This window comes from Balearica regulorum, chromosome 23 (genome assembly GCF_011004875.1).
Source record: "Balearica regulorum gibbericeps isolate bBalReg1 chromosome 23, bBalReg1.pri, whole genome shotgun sequence".
NCBI classification, from domain to species: domain Eukaryota; kingdom Metazoa; phylum Chordata; class Aves; order Gruiformes; family Gruidae; genus Balearica; species Balearica regulorum.
The window spans coordinates 2,059,622-2,080,125 of record NC_046206.1 but is presented as its reverse complement, the minus strand read 5'-3'; the positions used below and the strand labels follow the sequence as shown (position 1 = coordinate 2,080,125).

At 41.7% G+C, this 20,504-nt stretch overlaps 1 protein-coding gene across 7 annotated transcripts in view; it reads right to left on the bottom strand.

Moving 5' to 3' along the window:
* Nucleotides 1-20,504, bottom strand: part of NCAM1 (neural cell adhesion molecule 1) — a 140,793-nt gene that overhangs the window by 46,508 nt on the left and 73,781 nt on the right. For 4 of the 7 annotated variants that reach the window (XM_075774798.1, XM_075774800.1, XM_075774805.1 and 1 more), the window contains exons 2-9: nucleotides 14,647-14,721; nucleotides 12,923-13,141; nucleotides 12,073-12,216; nucleotides 11,066-11,203; nucleotides 10,460-10,577; nucleotides 9,039-9,208; nucleotides 8,026-8,168; nucleotides 2,108-2,137 (exon numbers count right to left, since the gene is read on the bottom strand). In XM_075774798.1, the coding sequence (XP_075630913.1) occupies nucleotides 2,108-2,137; nucleotides 8,026-8,168; nucleotides 9,039-9,208; nucleotides 10,460-10,577; nucleotides 11,066-11,203; nucleotides 12,073-12,216; nucleotides 12,923-13,141; nucleotides 14,647-14,721 (1,037 nt within the window). The remainder of the gene's footprint in view (nucleotides 1-2,107; nucleotides 2,138-8,025; nucleotides 8,169-9,038; nucleotides 9,209-10,459; nucleotides 10,578-11,065; nucleotides 11,204-12,072; nucleotides 12,217-12,922; nucleotides 13,142-14,646; nucleotides 14,722-20,504) is intronic. The other 3 variants (XM_075774799.1, XM_075774801.1, XM_075774803.1) reach the window with 1 other exon arrangement.

Here is a 20,504-nt window from a genome sequence, read left to right as displayed (position 1 = left end):
GCTACATGCCATTGTTCTTCTCCAAATTCTGATAATGCCATGTGGCACATAGTCACTATGTATAAAGCTGGCGTAGATTTCAATACTTCAGTGCCAAAGGGGAAGCAAAAAATGCATTTGCCCACTGTCCCTCCACCTTTTGGATTTTTCAGTCGTTTCACAAACAAGTATCCATGACAATTTCACACAGTCATATCGTCTCCTCACCCGCTTTCCACATGGTGAACGTCATTACAAAATGACACCTAGAAATCCTGACCACAGCTACAACTTCCAGTGAAGGAAGATGAGTGGTCTCTCTAGCTCTATGCTTGCACTGCACTGACCAAAAGTCATCATCTGCAGCGCTAATACTTGTAAGGTTGCACTAATTCCAAGTTACCAGAAAGGCATCACCAGTTTGTGGTGTAACTGAGGTGTACTTTCGCTTATAACTGAGTTTTTTAGCACCTGTTGGTGATAATGTGGGTTGTGGGGTTTTTTGTTAGCATATGCTGCTAACATGACTTTCAACAATTCTCCAGGATATGCAGGACCAGCATGGTGAACAGAGACATTATGCACTGACCACAGTAAGTTGAGCTGACTGTGGTTTAGAGGAAAAAGCAGCCAATTGCAATTGTGCCTCCAAAGCAAGGAAACCAAGCGTTAACACCCATATATGCTGTTATAACTGAAGCTCACAGAGATTTCCTTACTTTAAACTAGCTAATGCATTAGTAAGAGTGAAACACTTAATGCCAACTATTCACTCAACTTCCTGAGAATTGAACTCCCTGCCACTGGAATACACTGCAAAAAGACCCCATGCTAGCTATTTCAAATGTAAATCTACACAAGCTGCAACAACAAGCTTCAACAACATTCTCATAGAACCCCGCTTGAATATTTTAAGACACAGAGGAAGTAAGAAATTTAAGGAAAGCAAGCTTAATAGTATTATTAAAAAACTTAAGACAGAGCACAGTAAAAAAAACTGTAATAGGAATTAACATGAGGCCTGAAGAGGCGCAACTACTCAAATTCCAAATTTTTCAAAGCAAACTGGTCTGAATATCCAATGCCTTTATTTGCCACAATTCATCTATTCCACAGATCATTTTGAAGTAACAATGGGCAGTATCTTCTCAGCCCCATATGAAACAAAGGTGAATGCTGCTTAAATTAGAGGTTCACTTTGTTTAGGCCACACCAGTCTCCATGGTTTAGGATAGCTTAAAAAAAAAAAAAATTCAGGATACTCAGAGCCTCCACAAAGTTGATCCTAAAAATACAAATATAAGTCACCCAGCTCTGGTAGCTAATTTTCTTCTCTACCTATTATTTGCTTGGAAACATACTTTCTGGTCCATTTTGAAGCAAGAATGCTACAAATCAGGTGCATGTAATGGTAGGTTGTTATGATTACTATTTTTAAAATACAGCACTGAATATGAAATAAACCAGCAACAAACCACATTTGCACCAAACTGAATTACTGCATTATCCCACATCCCCTCACTGACCCTCACAACTCAAAGATAAATAATAATTTAGCCAACTTGGAGCATCTTCTGGAGAAATATAACTTGTGAAACATTTATCTGCATTGATTTTGAAATGGAACATGATGCAGTTGTCCTTTAAGAGAAGGTCAAATTTAAGGAGTACCATGAGCAAACAGATGAGTTGGCTGGAGCAAAAGAGCCTATCTTTGGAAAAAAAATACTTTTCCAGAATACACGCTGTTGCTAATTCTTAAAACTCTAGAAGAGATATATGATTCACAGTGGTAGCAGAGAAGAAAATGGTGAAAGCAGTATTTGTCAGTTTTTACATTTGCTTTTGTTTTCAGTTGTTTGTTGTTTTTCTTTTAAAAGTGCAACCAGAATTACTCACTCCCAACACAGCTAGTTTGCTCATCCAAAAATGCATTACTACATGCCAAGCAACATCTAACTCTATAAGCTGTTTCTTTTACGTATTGATATTTAATTTGTTCATATTATTAATGCTGGTTTAGTTGGCGTGGTTACTGGACTAGATATTTGTTAATCTGTAATGCTTAAAAAAAAAAAAACAAACCCAAAAAACTAATAAGTTTGCTAAAGGTCTGGTAATCTTATACCTCTTGTTTCTCGGGCCGGGTCCACGAAGCCTGGAGAGAACAGATATAGAACACAACAACAGAAAAAAAAGCAATAAAAGTTTATCAAAGGTTGCTTTTAGGTATCATAGTGTATGCACCACATTGCGTTCTGTGCACATGCAGGTTCCAAGTTGTATCTCTCGTATGTGGGGTGATCACAACTTCCATTTCCCAATATAACCTCAATTTAGATTTGCATTCAAAATTTAATGTCCTATAAATCGGTCTTAAAATGGTTAGGCAAAGGCTAATGATACCTGCTTCTGTTTTTGCATATCGAGTGACTATTTCCCTTGTCACATCTAACCATTTCTAGAAACGTGTTCCCAGCATACTGAGGAAGTGATTCTGATGACCTAGGCCACTAAATTGCAAAGATAGTTACAGAACTGGTTTTCTAACACTGGTTTGTTAGCCACCCGCACACACTGATTAACATTAACACTCATATTGCTAATGTGATCATGCATTTGTACACGTTTTTTACATGCATACTGTGCCAGGAGTAGGAGACCTTGAGCTGCAGAGCATTGAAGCAGTATGGCCCTCCCCCTAGACAGGAGACAGCAGGGTAGAACCTTGTATCTCCGGTTGAGAGTTTCCAAGCTCACTATGCTTAGGGATATTTGCACCCAATCTTTACTGGGCTTGGGACAACCAAACAACAGGCATCAATGAAACATGCACAAACCTTACCAATAAACATACATTTCCCATTCTCTGAAAGCCAACAGTGTGGACCATATTCACTGTGGTTCAGAAAGACCAAAGTTGCTGGGTTCTGTTTTTCCCCTATAATTTATCTTTCAAATATTTTTCTTCTGGTCTCTATTTCAATTGCAACTTAATCCATTTCAGTTCGGGAGTCAAAAATCACCTGCTAATTACAGCCATGATGGCATTATTGAATGTGAGGCACAAGCACTACTGACATGTGGATATAACAGCATACACAGGAGTGACGTTACAGAAATGGAGATGAAAGCTTAGGAAATGAGAATAAAAAACATAGTACTGTTTCCACAGTGCTTCTAGTATTAACATATGGTACAGATATTTTAGAATGTCTTTGATGATAGCAAGTTATTTGCTTGTAACTAGAAGCCTGAGATGAAGCCAGCTGAAGAGAAGCTCACCAACACCTGCATGGGCTCAGACACTCCCATCATCTGATCATTTCTATGTATGTATATCCTGCTGTGCACAAGGTCCTTGAAAGCTGAACAGGCAACCATAATTCATCATAATCCCTTTTTGACGTACCAGTCATTCTCTGTACCTGAGCAAGCCAGGCTAGCCAGGAAACTGCCTTGCTGATACCCATGCAAGTCCCCTTTCAATCCTATTCACTGAGTCTCTATTGTGTCAGCACAGAAGAATTAAAAACCCCCCACCCACAACACAAACAACCAACAGCAAAAAAGTAGATGTGTTTTTATCCTTTGGTGTTCAGTACCTGTCAACTTAAAGGAAGATGGAGAAAAAAAAGCCTGTTTCCACACTCCTAGAGTTTGCTGTTTCTTTGCAATGGCACTTGTGGATGTGGGGGAAAAAAAGGCAGGACCATATTCTCCATCCTGGAGAATTTCATACTAAGTCTGCCTGATCAAGACAAAGAGATACACAAGTTCTACTCAGCACCATGCAGGGGATAGAGGGGGAACCATGCATGCTAGCATCTTCCCTTGCCTTTGGAAGCAAGTTGTTAAATAGGAGCATCTTCAGTTACAAGGGAGTTCCTGGGAACTGCCAATGTAGTTTACTCTCTGGATCATTAAATCAAAAAATATTCCCATGTACATCTCATGAGATATGTGGTACACACAAATTTAAGACGGGGAATTGTATTCAAGGTATACTGTCCACTTAAAAAGAAAAAAAAAAGTCAGGAAATTAAGTTAAATTTTGAAATGTTAGATCTGCTGCATCAGATCTAGAAGCACTTTCCTAAAGGTATGCAACAATGCTCATTTGCATCAGCAGATTATTTGGCTCTACTCTATTTCACTCTTTTTTTTTTTTTTTTTAATTTTTTTATTACTTCACTGCTAAATTTGACCTAGTGTGAGCTGTGCAAGGGAATGAGTTCCTCTCATCTTCTGGTTATTGTGCCCTAGCATGCTGCTGCAACACTGGCAACCCAATACTTATGTCCTAGCAATGGGGCACTCCTTACCTTGCGGGAAATTCAAAGTTGCTTTCATCTAAAGATTTCTAAATTTTTTAACAACTTATCTACTTGCTTTAGCTGCCAACAACATAGAGTTGCTAGAGGCTACTGGTCAGTAACAGTAACCCAAAAAATAAGTGGAAGGATGCGTTAGACTGTTCTCAGGGTAGCACAACGCAGAGATGTAATTCACCTGCCAGAGAGGTGAGCAAAAAGACAACTGTTATTCAGACAGTCACCTACGAAAGGGGCCTCTCAAAACTCTGATCCATTCAGAAGTCAGAATTCTGCATTTTCCTACTTTAGGAACAGGTAACCTAGTGTGATTACACTATACAGGTTAAACTGTAATTAGGATAAAGGAGGAAGAATACCAGAGCTGATCTCTTCTTCTGTTCTTTGATTCCTTTATTCTGGTGAGAAAATGTTCACTTTATTTTTGACTTGCCATAGAGAAAATGGTAACGTGATGCAGGTCTTGATAGCTAGCGTGTGAGGCCAGACAGCAGTACTGAGTGAGATCCTACACCATAGATAGACCTACTGCCAGCTCTGGCAAGACGTTAAAAGCCCTGCATAAAAGAATCACCTGTTACCCCTCCCATTCTTCACACACTGAACTGTACTTCTGGGTAACAAACCTAGGATTGTCTCTGCAACTGTTTCATGAAAGTGTGTGTAAGAGTAGTTAACAATTGCTATATCTGTAGCTAGTGATTACAAAAATCTGATAGGAAACACACTCACGTCTGCACTAAAATTGTAAAACTTGTATACACCGATACAGAACAGATCAAAACTGTATTTACTGTATCACAGTTAGTGTTCTGTTAGAGGAATAGAAGAAACATGTCTCTTAGAAGGGCATGAAATATACTGAAGGTGATGAGGAATATGGCATACTGGCTTGATCAGCTTTGCATCTGGTGTCATTCAAAGAGAAAGCATTCTTCCTCCCTACAATGGCATGTCAATAAACACTTGAGGAAAGATAAAGCCAAACCATTTCAAATCATCAGGTTGATGACTTTCCAGGCCTGTTAGTTCTTGCTATGTTCTGCAGTAGCAATAGACAGGAATCTTAGACTAAGGGCAAAAGTTTCTCCTAGGTAATACGTTCCTACATTCACAAAGTAAACCACATATAAGCAATTTTTAAAAAATTATTTTTATTTTTTTATATTTTAATTTTACTTGCAACTCTCTGCAGGGATGAAGAATGCAAGATGCCAGCTTACTAGTAACAGGAAGCTTCTACCATACCAGTATCTGGAAGTTTGGTTTGCTCATCTGTGTTGGGATACAGTAGCCAATCACCTGATTTTGGTAGAGCACAGTCACTACCACTTACCTTTGCAGACCATTCTCAACAGAAAAGATAGTTTGTCCAAGGGGTGCCACATTATGTAAGCATAGCCATAGAGAGGAGAATCTTTTGCCATACATGCTAGGGTATCAACAGGTCTCAGGGAAGCATGGGAATATTGAAATAGTTGTGACATTGTCAACCTAGGTGTTTGGGCTATAGCACCTCCTGCCCCTTGTTCACGCATCAGACTGTCTGCTCCTGGACAGTGACGGGGGCTGGTGGTGGGGCAGGAAATCCACTAAGACATTGATGATTTGTTTATTTGTTTGGGGGTTTGGCTAGGTTTTTCTGAAGTATCAAGTGTTCATGGGAATTAAGGCACCTCTAGACCTTTAAAATCTGGACTGAAGTATGATCACAAAAGTAAACAACATGTAGCAAGACAGATGCATCCAAGTGTCTAAAGCATATCTGAAAGTAGAGCTTGATAATTTTAGACATAGTTTTGTTTGTCCCACATCATAGACCATCCATTGCCCTGTGCTATCCCAGACACAGTAAGCGGATAGTAAACCGAATATATGCATTTGGTTGTATATGTAATAGAATGTTTTTTCAGAGCTATTTTGACCTGAGGATTTTCTGGATGTCTGTACCATTCACCTAAGCTTACAGCACAAGATAGAGAATGGGGAAAAGTAAAAAAGAAAACAAAACACACAGACAAATAAAATCCTGCCTAGAAAGTGCATGGTATACAATAAAAAAACCAAACAATTTTGCCCTGAAGGTAGGATGAGACACATGGTAGTACCTCAAACCTTCGATTTTCCCTCCATCTATGTAAGAAAGTATCAGAGTGTTAACATTTTCTATCAGAGTATTAACATTTTCCTTAATATTGATCACCAACTTAACAGCATCAAACAGAATAGATGAGAGTCTCAAAAATGGTTAGCAGTTTTGCCACTGACATCTTATTAGCTTATTTGGGTCAGACAGATGGGACTCTCTGCAAACAGCTCTCCTATTAACTTCTATTTGATTTAGTGTTATTTCAGTTTTTATATTCTTCTCCCTGTCAAAGCTCTTTTCTGTGGCTATGATCCAAACTCTAGTGTTAGAAGCACTACAGCACTTAGCTCTCCTACACAGAAACAAGGCCATGAATAACCTTATCCTGTCAAAAAAGGTCCCCCAGCCACGCTGTAGTGAGAGCCCAAGCCAACAGCTTTTGAAGACAATGGAAATCTCCCTCTAAACATCGCAGGGATTTACCGTAGCCCTCGGATCCAAAAGATGTTAAGCAAGAATTAAGGCTGGAAAACTTTGGCACCCTGATTAATAAGCTACACTTTAACAACATGGTGAAGAGCTGACATCACAGAGGCAATTTAAAAAGCTCATTTAGGAGGCTATAGTGTTGTTGGCAGCTGTGTGGATGACTGACAGTGGTTACCTCTGTCACTTTAAGACCTTCATTGTCTATCAACTGCTGCCTTTGTATTGAGTCGGAACCCCTGGTATGCCCAAGTTAGCTGAGCCTTGAAGCATCTTGTTATTAGAAGATTATTAATAAGCAACAGCTCCTTACTCCAACTTTTGTCTAGACTTTCTTTGGCTGTAAACTATGCCTTCTGATGACCTTATGCAACTATTATGAAATATCTACAGTAATACAGCACATTCTAATCTTGTCTGGTTAAGGGGAATTGTGGCCAATAAAAAACCAGCACTCTTAAAAGAAAAACTGCTAATTATTTTTGCCTCTTAAGAGCAAAATGGTACTGATGTGATCAACAAATAGGTGAACACAAAGGCAGCCACGCTTTTGTGCTTCAGGTACATGCAATATTAGAATACAATACAGGGCAAGAAGGAATTAACAGGCTCATTTTGGTCCACTGCATCTTTGAGAGATAACACTCCACACCTCTCCACCTGCCACCCTCCTAGATCAAATCATCATCATGATGACAGCATGGACAACACTGGAATCAGGATGCTCATTCCCACCTCTCAGCTTCGAAACAAAAGCGAAAAACCCTTTCACAAGCTCTCTGCAACTGCAGGTCCCTTTGGAAGCTCCTCTGAAAAGGGTCCAGAGCCTACTGCTTTTCAAGTCAATTCAACTCAGAGTGATACCACCAGGAATTAAATAGCATATCCTCAGTTGTTATAAACTGAGATGGCTCTTTGTACAAAAGGACACCTATGGTACGACTTCAGCTGTGGAGTTGACGCTTTAGCAGATAGTCTGTATAGGACTGCACGTGTTCTCACTACAGAGAGGGGAATCACCGTGATTTCCACGTGCATCCGTGTGCGGCTATCATGCATTCTGGATCAGCAGAGGCAGGCAGATACAAGCCACACTGATCCCAGCAAGTAAGACTATGGTTTTGGGAAGGGTTATACCTTCTCTTCATTGCTGATGTTCCGGGTGGAAGTTCTCCAAGTGATGGAAGGGATTGGGTCTCCAGATGCCTCACAGGTCAGTGTAATCTGATCCTCCAGCTCCATGGCTGTTTTATTCTCCACATAGGTTATTTTGGGTTTTGCTGAAAAGAAAAAGCAGCCTTCATTCAGTTGGTGCTCAGAATGAAGCTCGCCTGTCAACAGCAATGTCTGAAACAAGCATCATTGGGGAAAAAAAGGCTTTTGAATTGTCTCAACTTTACTGCCATATGGGGAAGGGAGAAGAGTGACATTTGAGAAGAAGGTACCTGTTTGCAGAACTAGAAGACCTTTTCTACACATGCTTACCAGCTGAGGCTTGTAAAGAGAGGACCAGAAGAGGGCATATCTGAAGTAGAACCCATTTAAGAGTGTACAAATGACCAGTCCCTAGGATTATCAGCTAAGTCTTCTACCTTGCCGTCTACTTTCTCTGCCCCAAATTAGCCTTTTGATAAGCAGCTTTGTCAAGTGGCTGCAGGGGGATGGGACACAGAGAATTATATTCCTTAACACTCCCAGATTCACAGAACAGGAAAGCTGCTGATTCATTCCTGCAAACTTGAGGTCATTCACATAGTGGTGGGGTGGAGTTCACCTCCCTGTCCAGGTTATAGCAAGTCCCACCAAAGTGCTAAAGCCTTTTTAATCACAGCTTTGGTTGAATTAGGATTCAGCCCTCTGGGGCCAGAAGATATTTCAAGTAGCATGTGAATCTCAACACGACTCCTTGCACAGGATTGAATTTCTTTTATCAGAGAGGGAGCAAAATGGAGCTGGCATCTGTTTCAGACACATACACAGAATCTAGCCTAGCATGATGGCAGAGGTGCACAGCATTACTTGGGAAAGAAGCCGCTGTGGATAAGCCACATCTGGCATTAACAGTGATAAGTAGATTACTTTTAGTTTGCACTAGTAAGCTACCAGTAGCCAACTGGATTGGAAAGCAGGGACAGTAAGAGCATGTTTACCAAAGACTTTGAGATGAATGGTGGCATCCTGCTCGCCAGCCTTGTTCTCAGCAATGCAGATGTACTCTGCTTCGTCACTCTTATCCACCTTCTTGATGATGAGCTCAGAGCCGTCGTAGTTAAAACTGTATTTCTCTTCATCATCAGCCTGTTCTATTGGCTCTCCATCCCTGCAAGGCACAAAGCACACTGGTTGTGTTGGGAAGGAGAAGCAATCAAAGGCTATTTGTTTTTGGCTTGTTGTTAAGCCAAACAAACTGAAACCCCTTAGGTCAAACTGAAACCCCTTGGGTTGAGAGGGACCACCACCTTTTTCTCTCCCTATGGGCTACAAAGCTTTTATTTTGATCTATTCCTAATCCCTCCTGCCTTAGGGCTCTTGGCAGCTTGAACCTTTCACCTCCTGACACACATCATAGCCTATATGCAAGAGCTATAAACACCACTGAAGGTGGCTTCTGTCCTTGCCTATCAAGGCAGTATTCCAAGTTGTCATAAGCTTTTTCAACATTACAACTTGTCCTCATAACCTTCACCAAAGGCTACACAATTTCAAGAACAGTATACCTGACAGCTGTATCACTGCCTGACAGTGAAATTTAGACCCGATGAAGAGAAAGATTTAGATGCAGATCTCTTGGCATGACAAATGCAAGTTACAGCATCCATTTTTGCCTAAGTTTTCCCACCGGTGCAACAGATGATAATAAACTGACCCATGGGACAGGTCTGGTCAGCATGAAGCTTCACCTTGATTTGCAGCTTGACAAAAGGATGTGACAGGTCAGTGAAAATTACTATCTTTATTGTTATTTTTGTTCTTTGAGGAAGCTGTACTGGTTTTGGCTGGGATAATTTTCTCCATAGTAGCTCATATGGTGCTATGTTTTGGGTTTGTGATCAAAACAGTGTTGATAACACAATCATGTTTTAGCTATTGCTGAACAGTATCCACGAAATGTCAAAGAGTTTTCTGTTTCTAACACTTCCCTGTCAGCAACTAGGCAGGGGGTGCACAAGAAGTTGGCAGGGGATACAGCTGAGACAGCTGACCTGGCTAAGCACCCGCCTGCCAATGGGAAGTAGGGAATGAATTCCTTATTTTGCTTTGCTTGCATGCACAGCTTTACCTATTAAACTGTCTTTATCTCAGCCAACAAGTTTTTGGATTTTACCCTTCTGATCCTGTTCCCCTTGGGGGGCGTGTAGTGAGTGGCTGCGTGGTGCTTAGCTGCCTGCTGGGGTTAACCCGCAACAGAAGCTAACTGCAACTCCGTTATGAGGCCATTCATTCTTTTGTGAGAAAAATGAATTAATCTTGTTCCAGTTAAAATGTTGATTTCCCTCCAGCCTGGTTTTCCAGGCCTTGGGGAAAACATCCATGCTCACACACAATCAGGACATCGCACACAGCATCTTACTTTGTCCACGTCATAGTTGGCTCAGGAAAGCCATCAGCATCACATGCTAAGGTGACAGACTGGCTGAGGTTGGCAGTGGCATTCATAGTGCTCTGCCTGGCGCGCACAGAAGGAGGTACTAGAAGAGAAGGAATCCACATTCAAGTTAGATAGGAAAGAAGATGTGAACGAGAATGAGCCCTGGAAGGCTCACTGTAAATCTCTGCAACACACAAAGATGTCACTAGTAATTAAAACCCTTATGCCATCACCTGCAGGTTTCAACGAACAGGTTTGATGCATGAGCTCTCCAAAGCAATCAGCACAGGGAAGGAAGGGCACGGGGTGGCGAGACACATATAAAATCAGTATTGTGGACAAACCACTTGTGAGTTCCAACCAGGTCAATACCTCACATGAGACACTCAAGGTTTCTCTTGACATGACAATTTTCTGTAAACATCTGGTAAATACTCAATTTCATGGAAATTTTTATTTGATACAGCAGAAAAACATCAGCAAGCTCATGGTAAATTGTGTGAATCTAAAGTAACATTGCCATCAGCAACCTGGAGTACAGGTGCTACACCTCCTGCCCCTGTACTAGCCTTATTCTAAGCTGCTCACCGTTTACGATGACTTGAATATCTTTGAAGTTGATCTCCCCACGAGCCAAGATCCGGCCCTCACAGCGGTATGTCCCTTCGTCTGTTTTCTTGATTCCCCGGATCTGCAGGTAGTTGTTGGACAGGACTATAAATCGAACTAGAAGAGACAAAAGGAAAGTTCATCCAAGGATCCTCAGGAAAGCTCGCTGCAGGTAACAGGGTCTTCTCCTCTCCTTGCCCTTTCTGGGTTGAGACAAGGCTTAGTGTAATAAAATTTCCCTTCCCATCATTTAACGGAGTTGATGCTGTACCTGGATCTGACATTGCCATGAAAGAAACCAGATGTGGGTAGCAGACAAACTGCTCTGGTGCTTTATACCATAAGTACACACAGAGATATAAACAAATAAATATACACAAACACATTTACATTTAATTAGTATTAGACAACAAGCAATTTGAAACTTGCCCCTCTTGCCCAAGGGTGGCAAAGTTCAAGTCTTACTACAGTTCCCCTGTGCCTGCAACAAGCAGCTGTGGGAAACACAGCTGAGGCATGAATGCTCCACTGGAGTCAGGGCTCTGGAGTACCCTCTGCCAGTAAAATGCCCCTCTGGGTATGACCATCTGCAGTTATTTTGAAATAAAAGGAAAGGTTCTTGCAGGAGCTTTTAGCCCCTTTTCCTTAGGAAGACTGGAGAGTGCACAACATGCAGGTTTTCTGTCTGATGACATTTCTGTTAGCTGAAGATTTTTCCTAGCATTCCTTGGCCTATTCCAGTGTGAAAGCCTGATGGCCATTTCTCTGGGAACATTATTGTCCTGCCACTGCCAAACCGCAGCACCTTGAATAACTAAATTCACATCCTAAGACCTAGTGTTAGGTACAAATTGCTTCTCTCCTCCCTTGTGACCATCACCATTTTGTTCTCCTGAACCCCTTTTATGAGCCTGATTTGAGCCCTGATGGGAGATGGACATTTGACCACCGAATGGACAAGCACCAAGACACCTCTTGTGCCTTACCATCTTTTTTTAGGATAACATCCCTGCCTTTGTGCTTCCAGATGATGGTAGGAGGCAGTGAGCTGACCACATCACACACAATCACAGCATCATCCCCTTCCTTGAATTCCTGAGGAGTGGGAGCATTCTTGAACATCAGCTTTTCTGAAAACAATGGATAAGAGAAAGTCACTGCAGCTTTCTTGGCACACCTCAAGCTATGCTCCTGACTCAAGCCTAAGGAAAGCAAAGAAACCCCAAAGGACGTGTTGTCTAGAAATCCTCATGTTCCCAAGAGGAGGATAAAGGTGTGCCTGACTCCATGCACTGCAACACAGGAACCCCATTTTCCAGCCCTGCCTCCCAGGCATATCGGTGGGCCAAATCAATGCTCTGCATAGCTCACCAATTTGTCCACACTGCAGAGAAAATGTGAACTTGGAACTGCCTAGCTTCGCAGCAGGAAGGGGAAGAGCTGCTATCATGGCTCAGCTGGAGAACATGCTGACGGCTTATTATAACTCTTCTGAATGTGTGATCCTCTTTACTGAAGACTAGTCTTATCTCATAGCATGTCTGCCATCCACAAAAGCTGATCTCTCTGCTTACTCCCCCCTGACATTTATGATGCGCTAGAGAAGAATTTAAGCAGTAGACATGCTGGTAATGCCCCGTCAGTTCCTAGTTCCCACCTTCCCCTCAAAATCAAGAAAGGAGAAGACTGCATCTTCTTAACATTCCCTTTCTTTTCACCCTCCTTCTTCCTCTGTAAAAATAGCCTTTTCTAGGAAGATAAAATGGTTGCCTCCCTAATGTTGCCTCATACATGTGCAAGGTAGACCAGAAAATAGCCTTGGAGCCTCTCTCTTACGGAAAATTTTCACATTGACGGTGGCCTCGGAGTCTCCCTGCTCCACGCTACTGACAACACATTTGTAGATGCCAGCATCATCAATGTTGGCGTTGTAGATGGTGAGGGTGGAGGAGAAGTCATCATTTCGCACCACTGAGATGCGCTGTTGGTTCGGCGTCAGCTTCTCACCGTTAGGGGAAAACCAGGAAATGTCTTTGTATTTGGCCTCCCCTGCCACTGTAGACAATAAAAGAAAACAGAGCAAATTGAAATGAGTTCCCAACAGCTCTGCACAAAGGGAATTAAATACAACCAGTAGCACTACGCAGAAGACTGACCCAGGGGAAGGGCTTCTGGTACCTGAGAAGCAAGCAAAGAAAATTCTGTCTCACAGCGCTGTGAGCGGTCAGCTGCTGTCCTGCAAAAATGATATTAGGTTGGTTTTAGAATCTAAAGGGGTACACTCATTTTAGCCCAGAAGAGCCTTCTATGCATCCTGGGATCCCATGTCCCAGTCCCTCCACTCTGCAGATCAGCCTGACAAATAAAAATCTCTTCCTGATTCAGCTCCATCATGTTTTCAATAAATACCCATATTTACAGGCTCAGCTACCTCGCATACCAAAATGGTGACATTGCTATAGCAGCAGTTCTGGCATCGATCAGCTTAAACCTCCTGCTGCATCCAGTGTAACTCAGAACTGTTACTAAGTGGTTCCAGGCAGTCTCTTTCTCGCAGCTCACATCCCTGTATTCCTCAGTGTGGCTTTGTTGTTTGGGACGAACTCCTATTATTGGAGGGGCTGTAATTGATCCCACGGTTTTCTGAATACAAATATCATCACAACAACAGTTGCTCACAGTATACTTTCATTTTTAAAGCACTGGCATTAACAAATTACTCTGCAGTTCAGCACTCCTGGATCAGATGACTAGTCCCAGTCAGTATGCTCCTGAGGAAGCGTGGTGCTCTGATGGCAGTTTGCTCCCAGAGCTCACTATAGCACCTATTTGCTCTGTGTCATGCTTCAGGATGCTATCACATCAGTGCTCCAAGATACTAATTCCTCCCATTAGAAAGTAGGCCAGCTGCTTTCAGGAGAATCTCTGAAGAGGACACGTGGATGCTAATTTGGAAAATGCCATAAAATTGTAGGACCTGCTTTGGGGCACATGGTTTATGTCAGCAGTACACCACACTGTGCAGGAGAACAGCCTGAGGCATTTTGTGGCCTGAACAAACAGTAAATTGCATCATAAGAAATGCAAGCTTTTAGCAGCATTAAAATCCTTAGTTGCAGAGGTAACAACTCTCAAGTCACATAGCATTCCCATTACTGCTGTTAGCAGTTGATTAGAGAAATAATTTGGAAAAACAACAGGCTTCATTCTAAATTCAAAAGATCAAAGAACTGCAGAAAGATGGAAGATGCCATTGTTGTGGTTATTGCGGTTATTGCTCAAGCTTAAAAACAACACTTCAGTACCTGTTTTTTCATTTTAAAATCTGTTTGCTGGAGCTTTCTGTTGCCAGCTCTCAAGAGAGCATGCATTTACTGTTTCCAGTAAACACCATGTGTTGCCTGTGCTATGCAGTCTTATAAACCATAAGGGCACATAAGAAAGCAAGCAAAAGATCTTGCAGCTAGACCTGCACTGGAGCTTTTATCCCAGTTAATGCATTGATTGACCTTCGCAGCAAACCCAAATCAAGACAACTGATGCCATAAGCCATCACTCACCTTGACATAAGAAGAACTTAGATTCTCCAACGCTGATCTCCCCCTGGCTTGGAACAATGTCCACTTGTAGAGAGACTGGAAAAGAAATGATCACATAGAAGATGGTTAGGCCACAGGAGTGGTCTTCAGCAAAAAAGCTTTGCCAACATTCCAATCCCCTTTACTCGTCCAATGGAAAAGCAAACCATAGGGTGGAGTGTTCTTGGCTTCATAGGTGTTGCTCTTTATCAGTATTTCATAGAAGCACAGAAAGATTTGGGTTGGAAGGGACCTTAAAGAACATCAAGTTCCAACTCCCCCTGCCATGGGCAGGGACACCCTCTGCTAGACCATGTTGCCCAAAGCCCCATCCAGCCTGGCCTGGAACAGTTCCAGGGAGGGGGCATCCACAACTTCTCTGGGCAAGCTGTTCCAGTGCCTCACTACCCTCACAGTGAAGAATTTTTTCCTCATATCTAATCTAAATCTCCCCTCCTTCAGCTTAAAGCCATTACTCCTTGTCCTATTACTCCATGCCCTATAAACAGTCCCTCTCCAGCTTTCTTGTAGGCCCCCTTTAAGTACTGGAAGGCTGCCAATAAGGTCTCCCCAGAGCCTCTTCTTCTCTGACTGTACAGTGCCATGGACCCCTGAGGGCCCAAAAGAAGTTCCTAACATTCAGAGTTGCTTCTAGCCCCTTAGAAAACCACATGGAATGATACAGAAAGGGCTGATTTACATTCAAATCTCTTCCACACTACAATACCAGGGAATGCGCTTGGTGTCAACACCAGAACATCAAGTAGCCTGCAAGGACTCCTCTGAATTCAAACTGCAATTGGCTCAAAGGCCTGTCCTGGCAGCAAATACAAATTATCTTTGCTTTGGAGACTTCTTGTTGCTCTATAAGATACCATATTCATACAAGCCCGTTACCAACCATCGCAATAGCAGAGTGGGAATCACTGGCATACTCTGGGTCCTTGATCTTCCTCAATCTCCTACTCTCATCTTCCAGTCAGAAACCTAGTCCAAATAGCCAGCAAATCAGAGATGTTTATGGCAGACAGAGCATACCTGGATTAGGAAGGAAATTTCCTCCAGTATATACTGACAAGGACTATTGACAGTTTGTGACTTCTGCCTTCACAATACTGGTTGAGACTTGCTTGTTCATCCAGGCACATTTCACCTAACTCCCTCATACTGCAGAGATGAAAATATTAGCAATACTTTGGTCTCTTCCACTGTCTTCTCATAGAATGTCATCAATGCTTTGGCTTTTATGTTAGCATTTTTTAGTTGTTGCTTTCTTGATTTTTTTTGTTAATTTTATTTCATTTTTAAATAAGAGACTGAAGGTGTTTTGGTAGCAGAGACGGAACAGATGTTCCATGGACCCGAGTGAAGCATCTATTACATGCTTGTCTGGAATTGAGGGAGCCTGGAGTCAGTGAAAGATATTGTACCTTCTGTGCTCCCTACAACTGAATCCAGCACAGCCTCAAAGGAATCACTTAAAAATAATCCAAGTTAGATAATAACCAGAGAGAATATTTGAGAATACTGTTGCTGAAAGAAATCAGAATGATTCTCAGATGTTTTCAGTCTCCCTTTGGACATCTTTATTTAACTCACATGTCTCATCTGAGGGTACTCTCTGACCTTCCTTGTACTTTTTCAATGAAGTACATGTTGCCCTTCTATCTCCTGCATTCAGCCTGTTTTATTTCTGGGTAATCTAATTTCTCTCAACTATACTACCTTAATATAATTCAATCCCAAACAGAACTGCAAGCACAACGAGCCAAATATAATAAAAGGCGAAAGGTTTATTAGATTCAGTTCAGCAAGGACTAAACAGCCTACTTCTATAGGCTCATTTTTGTTACTGTTTTTCTACAAATCTTTCCAACATCTGAATTTTACATTTGGAATCATATTCTGGGGTGCTCTTCCTGGGAAGGTCTCTGCTGTATGGAATGAGTGCAAAGGTACTACAAAGAGATCTTAAATGTCTCAAATCCAGACCTCTGAGTTCCTCCACACCAGATTTCTGCTTTGCAGTACTATCTAAAACATTTATCCTTCTCCATTACAATGGAGATAGACCATAAGACAGTATTACAAACTCAATTAATGTCTTTGGGCAGCAGTAATTTCCAGTATGAACACTCCAGAAGCTGGAGGCATCAGGAAAACATGGGCACTTTTAAACAACAGGACCTTTTTACAGTGTTTTTAAATTACCAATGAAACTGTCTTTCATTATATTTGTCTTCGGCATGTGAGTGATAGTTCCTCTTTAGAAATTAAATTTACAGGACAAAGAATCCTTACTCTCACTCAAATGAGAACAATTTAGTAAGGAACATCTAGAGCTCCTGGGTGAACAGTTAGATCTTTGTTAAAGTTCAGAAGGTCCAATAATTGCTGCTGTAAACGCCTTCCAACCTTCACTCAGAAAGTAAAAGAGGCCAACACTGACAACAGAAGTCCAAAATTCAGTTCTTAGAATCTGTATTTAAATATCTAAATTAAAAGTTGGGCTTTCAAGAATAATCAACCTCTCTGAGCAGCTCTCTAAGAAGCAGGGCAAGTCTCCCACTGCAATACCTAAGCACAGCATAGAAGCCTACATTTGGAGTCCCACAACTGAAAAAAACCCGAATTTTTTCCTCATTTATTTATGAAAGTGAAACTGATTAGCATTTAATGGCTGTAGGAGAAGGAATGTACCATTTTGGAAGTGTCGCCAGAAACCAAAAGCAAAAAGTCAAAGATGCTGAATTTATTAAAACAATCATGGTTTAGTACAGTAAGAGGGGAATCAACAATCACAGCCAAGCAAGTTAGATGGCCAAGATGAAAGCTAACCAGCTTTCTGGCGTGTGTTGTTATAGTCCAGAATGACTACTTATTTTCTGATTTGAATTACATTGGTACTAAACAAGTGAGAAAGGAAAGTATACCTCTCCATGTTCATTTACAATCGGCCTTCCACAATGCATATCCAAGCATGCCCAATGCCCGTTTCCCCAGCAACATCTCTGCCTTCTTCATAGCATAAATTATGACCCATTATGCAGAAAATGTAATTGGATTCTGGCTTTCCTCCAGCTATAGCTTAATGCTGCAGCAGCTCTGTGGCCTAACAAGTCCAGGTCAAGTATTAATTTCAAGAGGTGAAAACGAATAGGGTTTATTTCAAAATTGCAGCCATTATCTTGCAGAAAACAATCATCTTAAGCTTTTCCACTCCCCCCAGCAGCCAGAGCACTTCTCAGCAACTTTAATGCAAATGCTTCATCTGTCACCCTCTGTGTTTTCATGCTGTAGTGCATGCAGACACATCTCCCTGAGCAACTAATTTTACCTCCAGACCACAGAGGCATTAGTCTTAGCTGCCAAACACACCTGGTTTTTTAAGAAACATGCACTGCTTCAGAAATGAAAATCTGTTTGTATGTGCCAATGGCAACATTCCTTACAGTACTTGGGAAACAGACATATGGACAGTGGGGGTTAGACATTAAGTTTATAGCTATGCACAGAATGAAGGAGCACTGCTTGCCATCTTTATAAAAGGCTATAAGTAGTAGGATTTTCTGATAAGGTGTCTCAGCACATTTCTTTAGCCAACAACCATTCTGACACAGCATTTCTCTTCATAAGTAAACTGGAAGCAATTAATCGGAGCCAGTGCAGCTCTGCAAAGGATAATAATAATAATGATGATGATGATGATGATGCAGCAAGGTCATTGCTACTTTTCTAATTTTACTCTCACCAGATTTTAGCAGGCTAGACTGATAGATGTTAGTATTCCATCTCAAAAGACAAGACTGGGATACAGTAGTAAACAGAAACAACCCAGCCAAGACTCAACCAAAACCAGAGCTTGCAAGTACTGTGTTCTAGTTCTGGCTAACATTTGCATGTATGGCTGTATGTCTTGCTGAGCCAAGAGGCTTTCAGAAGGAGTGGACATTAAAGTATCCCTTGATCTCTTGAGTAATGGCAAGGGGCTTACTACAGCCCTCCTTGGTCCATCCAAGACACTCTTCCAAGCTCTGCACTTTTTATCAACTGGGAATGCAATGAAGTTGTGATTGAATTCTCCCACTGCACTGCCTTGGATAACCAGACCAGCCCAAGGAATGGCATTTAGACCAGTCATCAACTTTCTTTTTACTCAGCAAAGCACTGCTAGCAAACAGTGGGGTGCTGTTAAATGACTTTGAGCTAATTGAGCTCTAATATAAACTCGTACCTTTTCTTTTTGCCACGCTACACTATATAAATAGACCAATAGATGTCTTCTACACTTTTGAGAGTTGCTGCATGCTGGGAAGGCAGTGGCAAAGGCTGGGGTTATTAATGCCTTTCATTCCATTCTCAGGTGCTTTCTGTTACAGCTAGAAATGAGGAAAAAAAAAGGCTCTGTGTAAAGCATTGAACTTTTCACACGCCAGAATTCAACATTTGTGCTCTACCTTACATCTTACTTATGCGTGTCTGTGCCACAGTAGATGCAAATAGGAGGAAATCACACAATCAGGAAACATCTTACTGTAAATACAGCCAAAAGGGCCAGGCAAAAGATCTGAGCCCAGGCAACAACATCCAGCTCTCAAGATTTTCCTTATTTTTATCTAAAGGGTCAACTCCTTCTGTGCATTTAAGCAATGAGCAGGTTTTCAAGTGAATGAAACCAAGAAACCACCCTTGGGACACAGTGAGGCAAAGCTTTTTGGAGTCTTACAACTGAGAGATGGAAGGACGTCCTTGGTTATGCCTCATTCAGTCAGTGCTCCCTCTGCTCCGCCAGCTGAAAAGTTATCATTAAATCTCCTAATTACTGGCCTAAGTAATAGAATTTCTGGAAAGGTTATTGGTGAAGGAACTGCTGCCCCTCTGCATAGTTCCCCTGTATGTCAGCACAGTCCCTTCAACCATGACATGAGGAGGCAGAGAGGAAGCCTTCCAATATTATTACTAACACTGGAAACGCACCTTTCAAACCTAGCAATTACAATGACACAGAAACCGTGACCTCATGAGTAGTAGGAACCAGAGACCCAGTATTAACAAATCTACTTCACACTGCATTTCAGTGTCTTTAACCTAATACTGGGAACAAGATGCTGAAGTACCCTGTGAGAGGATCAGGTAAGTCAGACACACACTGTGTATCTTGTGACTTTTTCTTGAAGGAGACTGTTGAAACATACAGCCTTGTATCTGCATCAGTGGCAGCTTAAGGCCTAGTTAATCCCTTTTACTAGAAAATACTAACCTGAGAAGTCTTCTCATTGATAGACACTTCCTGCTAACCAGACTTGAACAGGTTACATCACACAAATCCCTGACACAAGCAGAAATGTGGTGTGATTGCTGCCTCCATACTAAACACAGTAACTTCATTATTGCCTTATTCATCCACTAGCAATCCACATGCACTGTTACATACTCTTTCATCATATTTAGAACATGTTATGTCTGTGCAGCATTCAAAACAACAGGGATGCTCCTCAAGCACATCTTTTCAATGGGCTCAGCAATATACAATATTCTGTTCACACTTTGAAGAAAACCAACAGAAGTCATCCATCTACTGCACATTAGGAAATGGGACGGATTTAGAAGATGCACGTACGTAGCTGTGTGGCAGATGACATGCTACAAGCTCATATCCCAGTGGTACTTTGCTCACATGCCTGTGGTTCTGGGTCCCTACCATTCTGCTGGGACAACCTGTCTATTTCTATTTTAAGATGCTCTCCCTGCTTTCATCTCTCCTCTAGCATTCATTTACTTTCCTCACAGGACAAGCTGTAAAAAAAAAAAAAAACCAAACCAAAAAAGGCCTCCCCTGA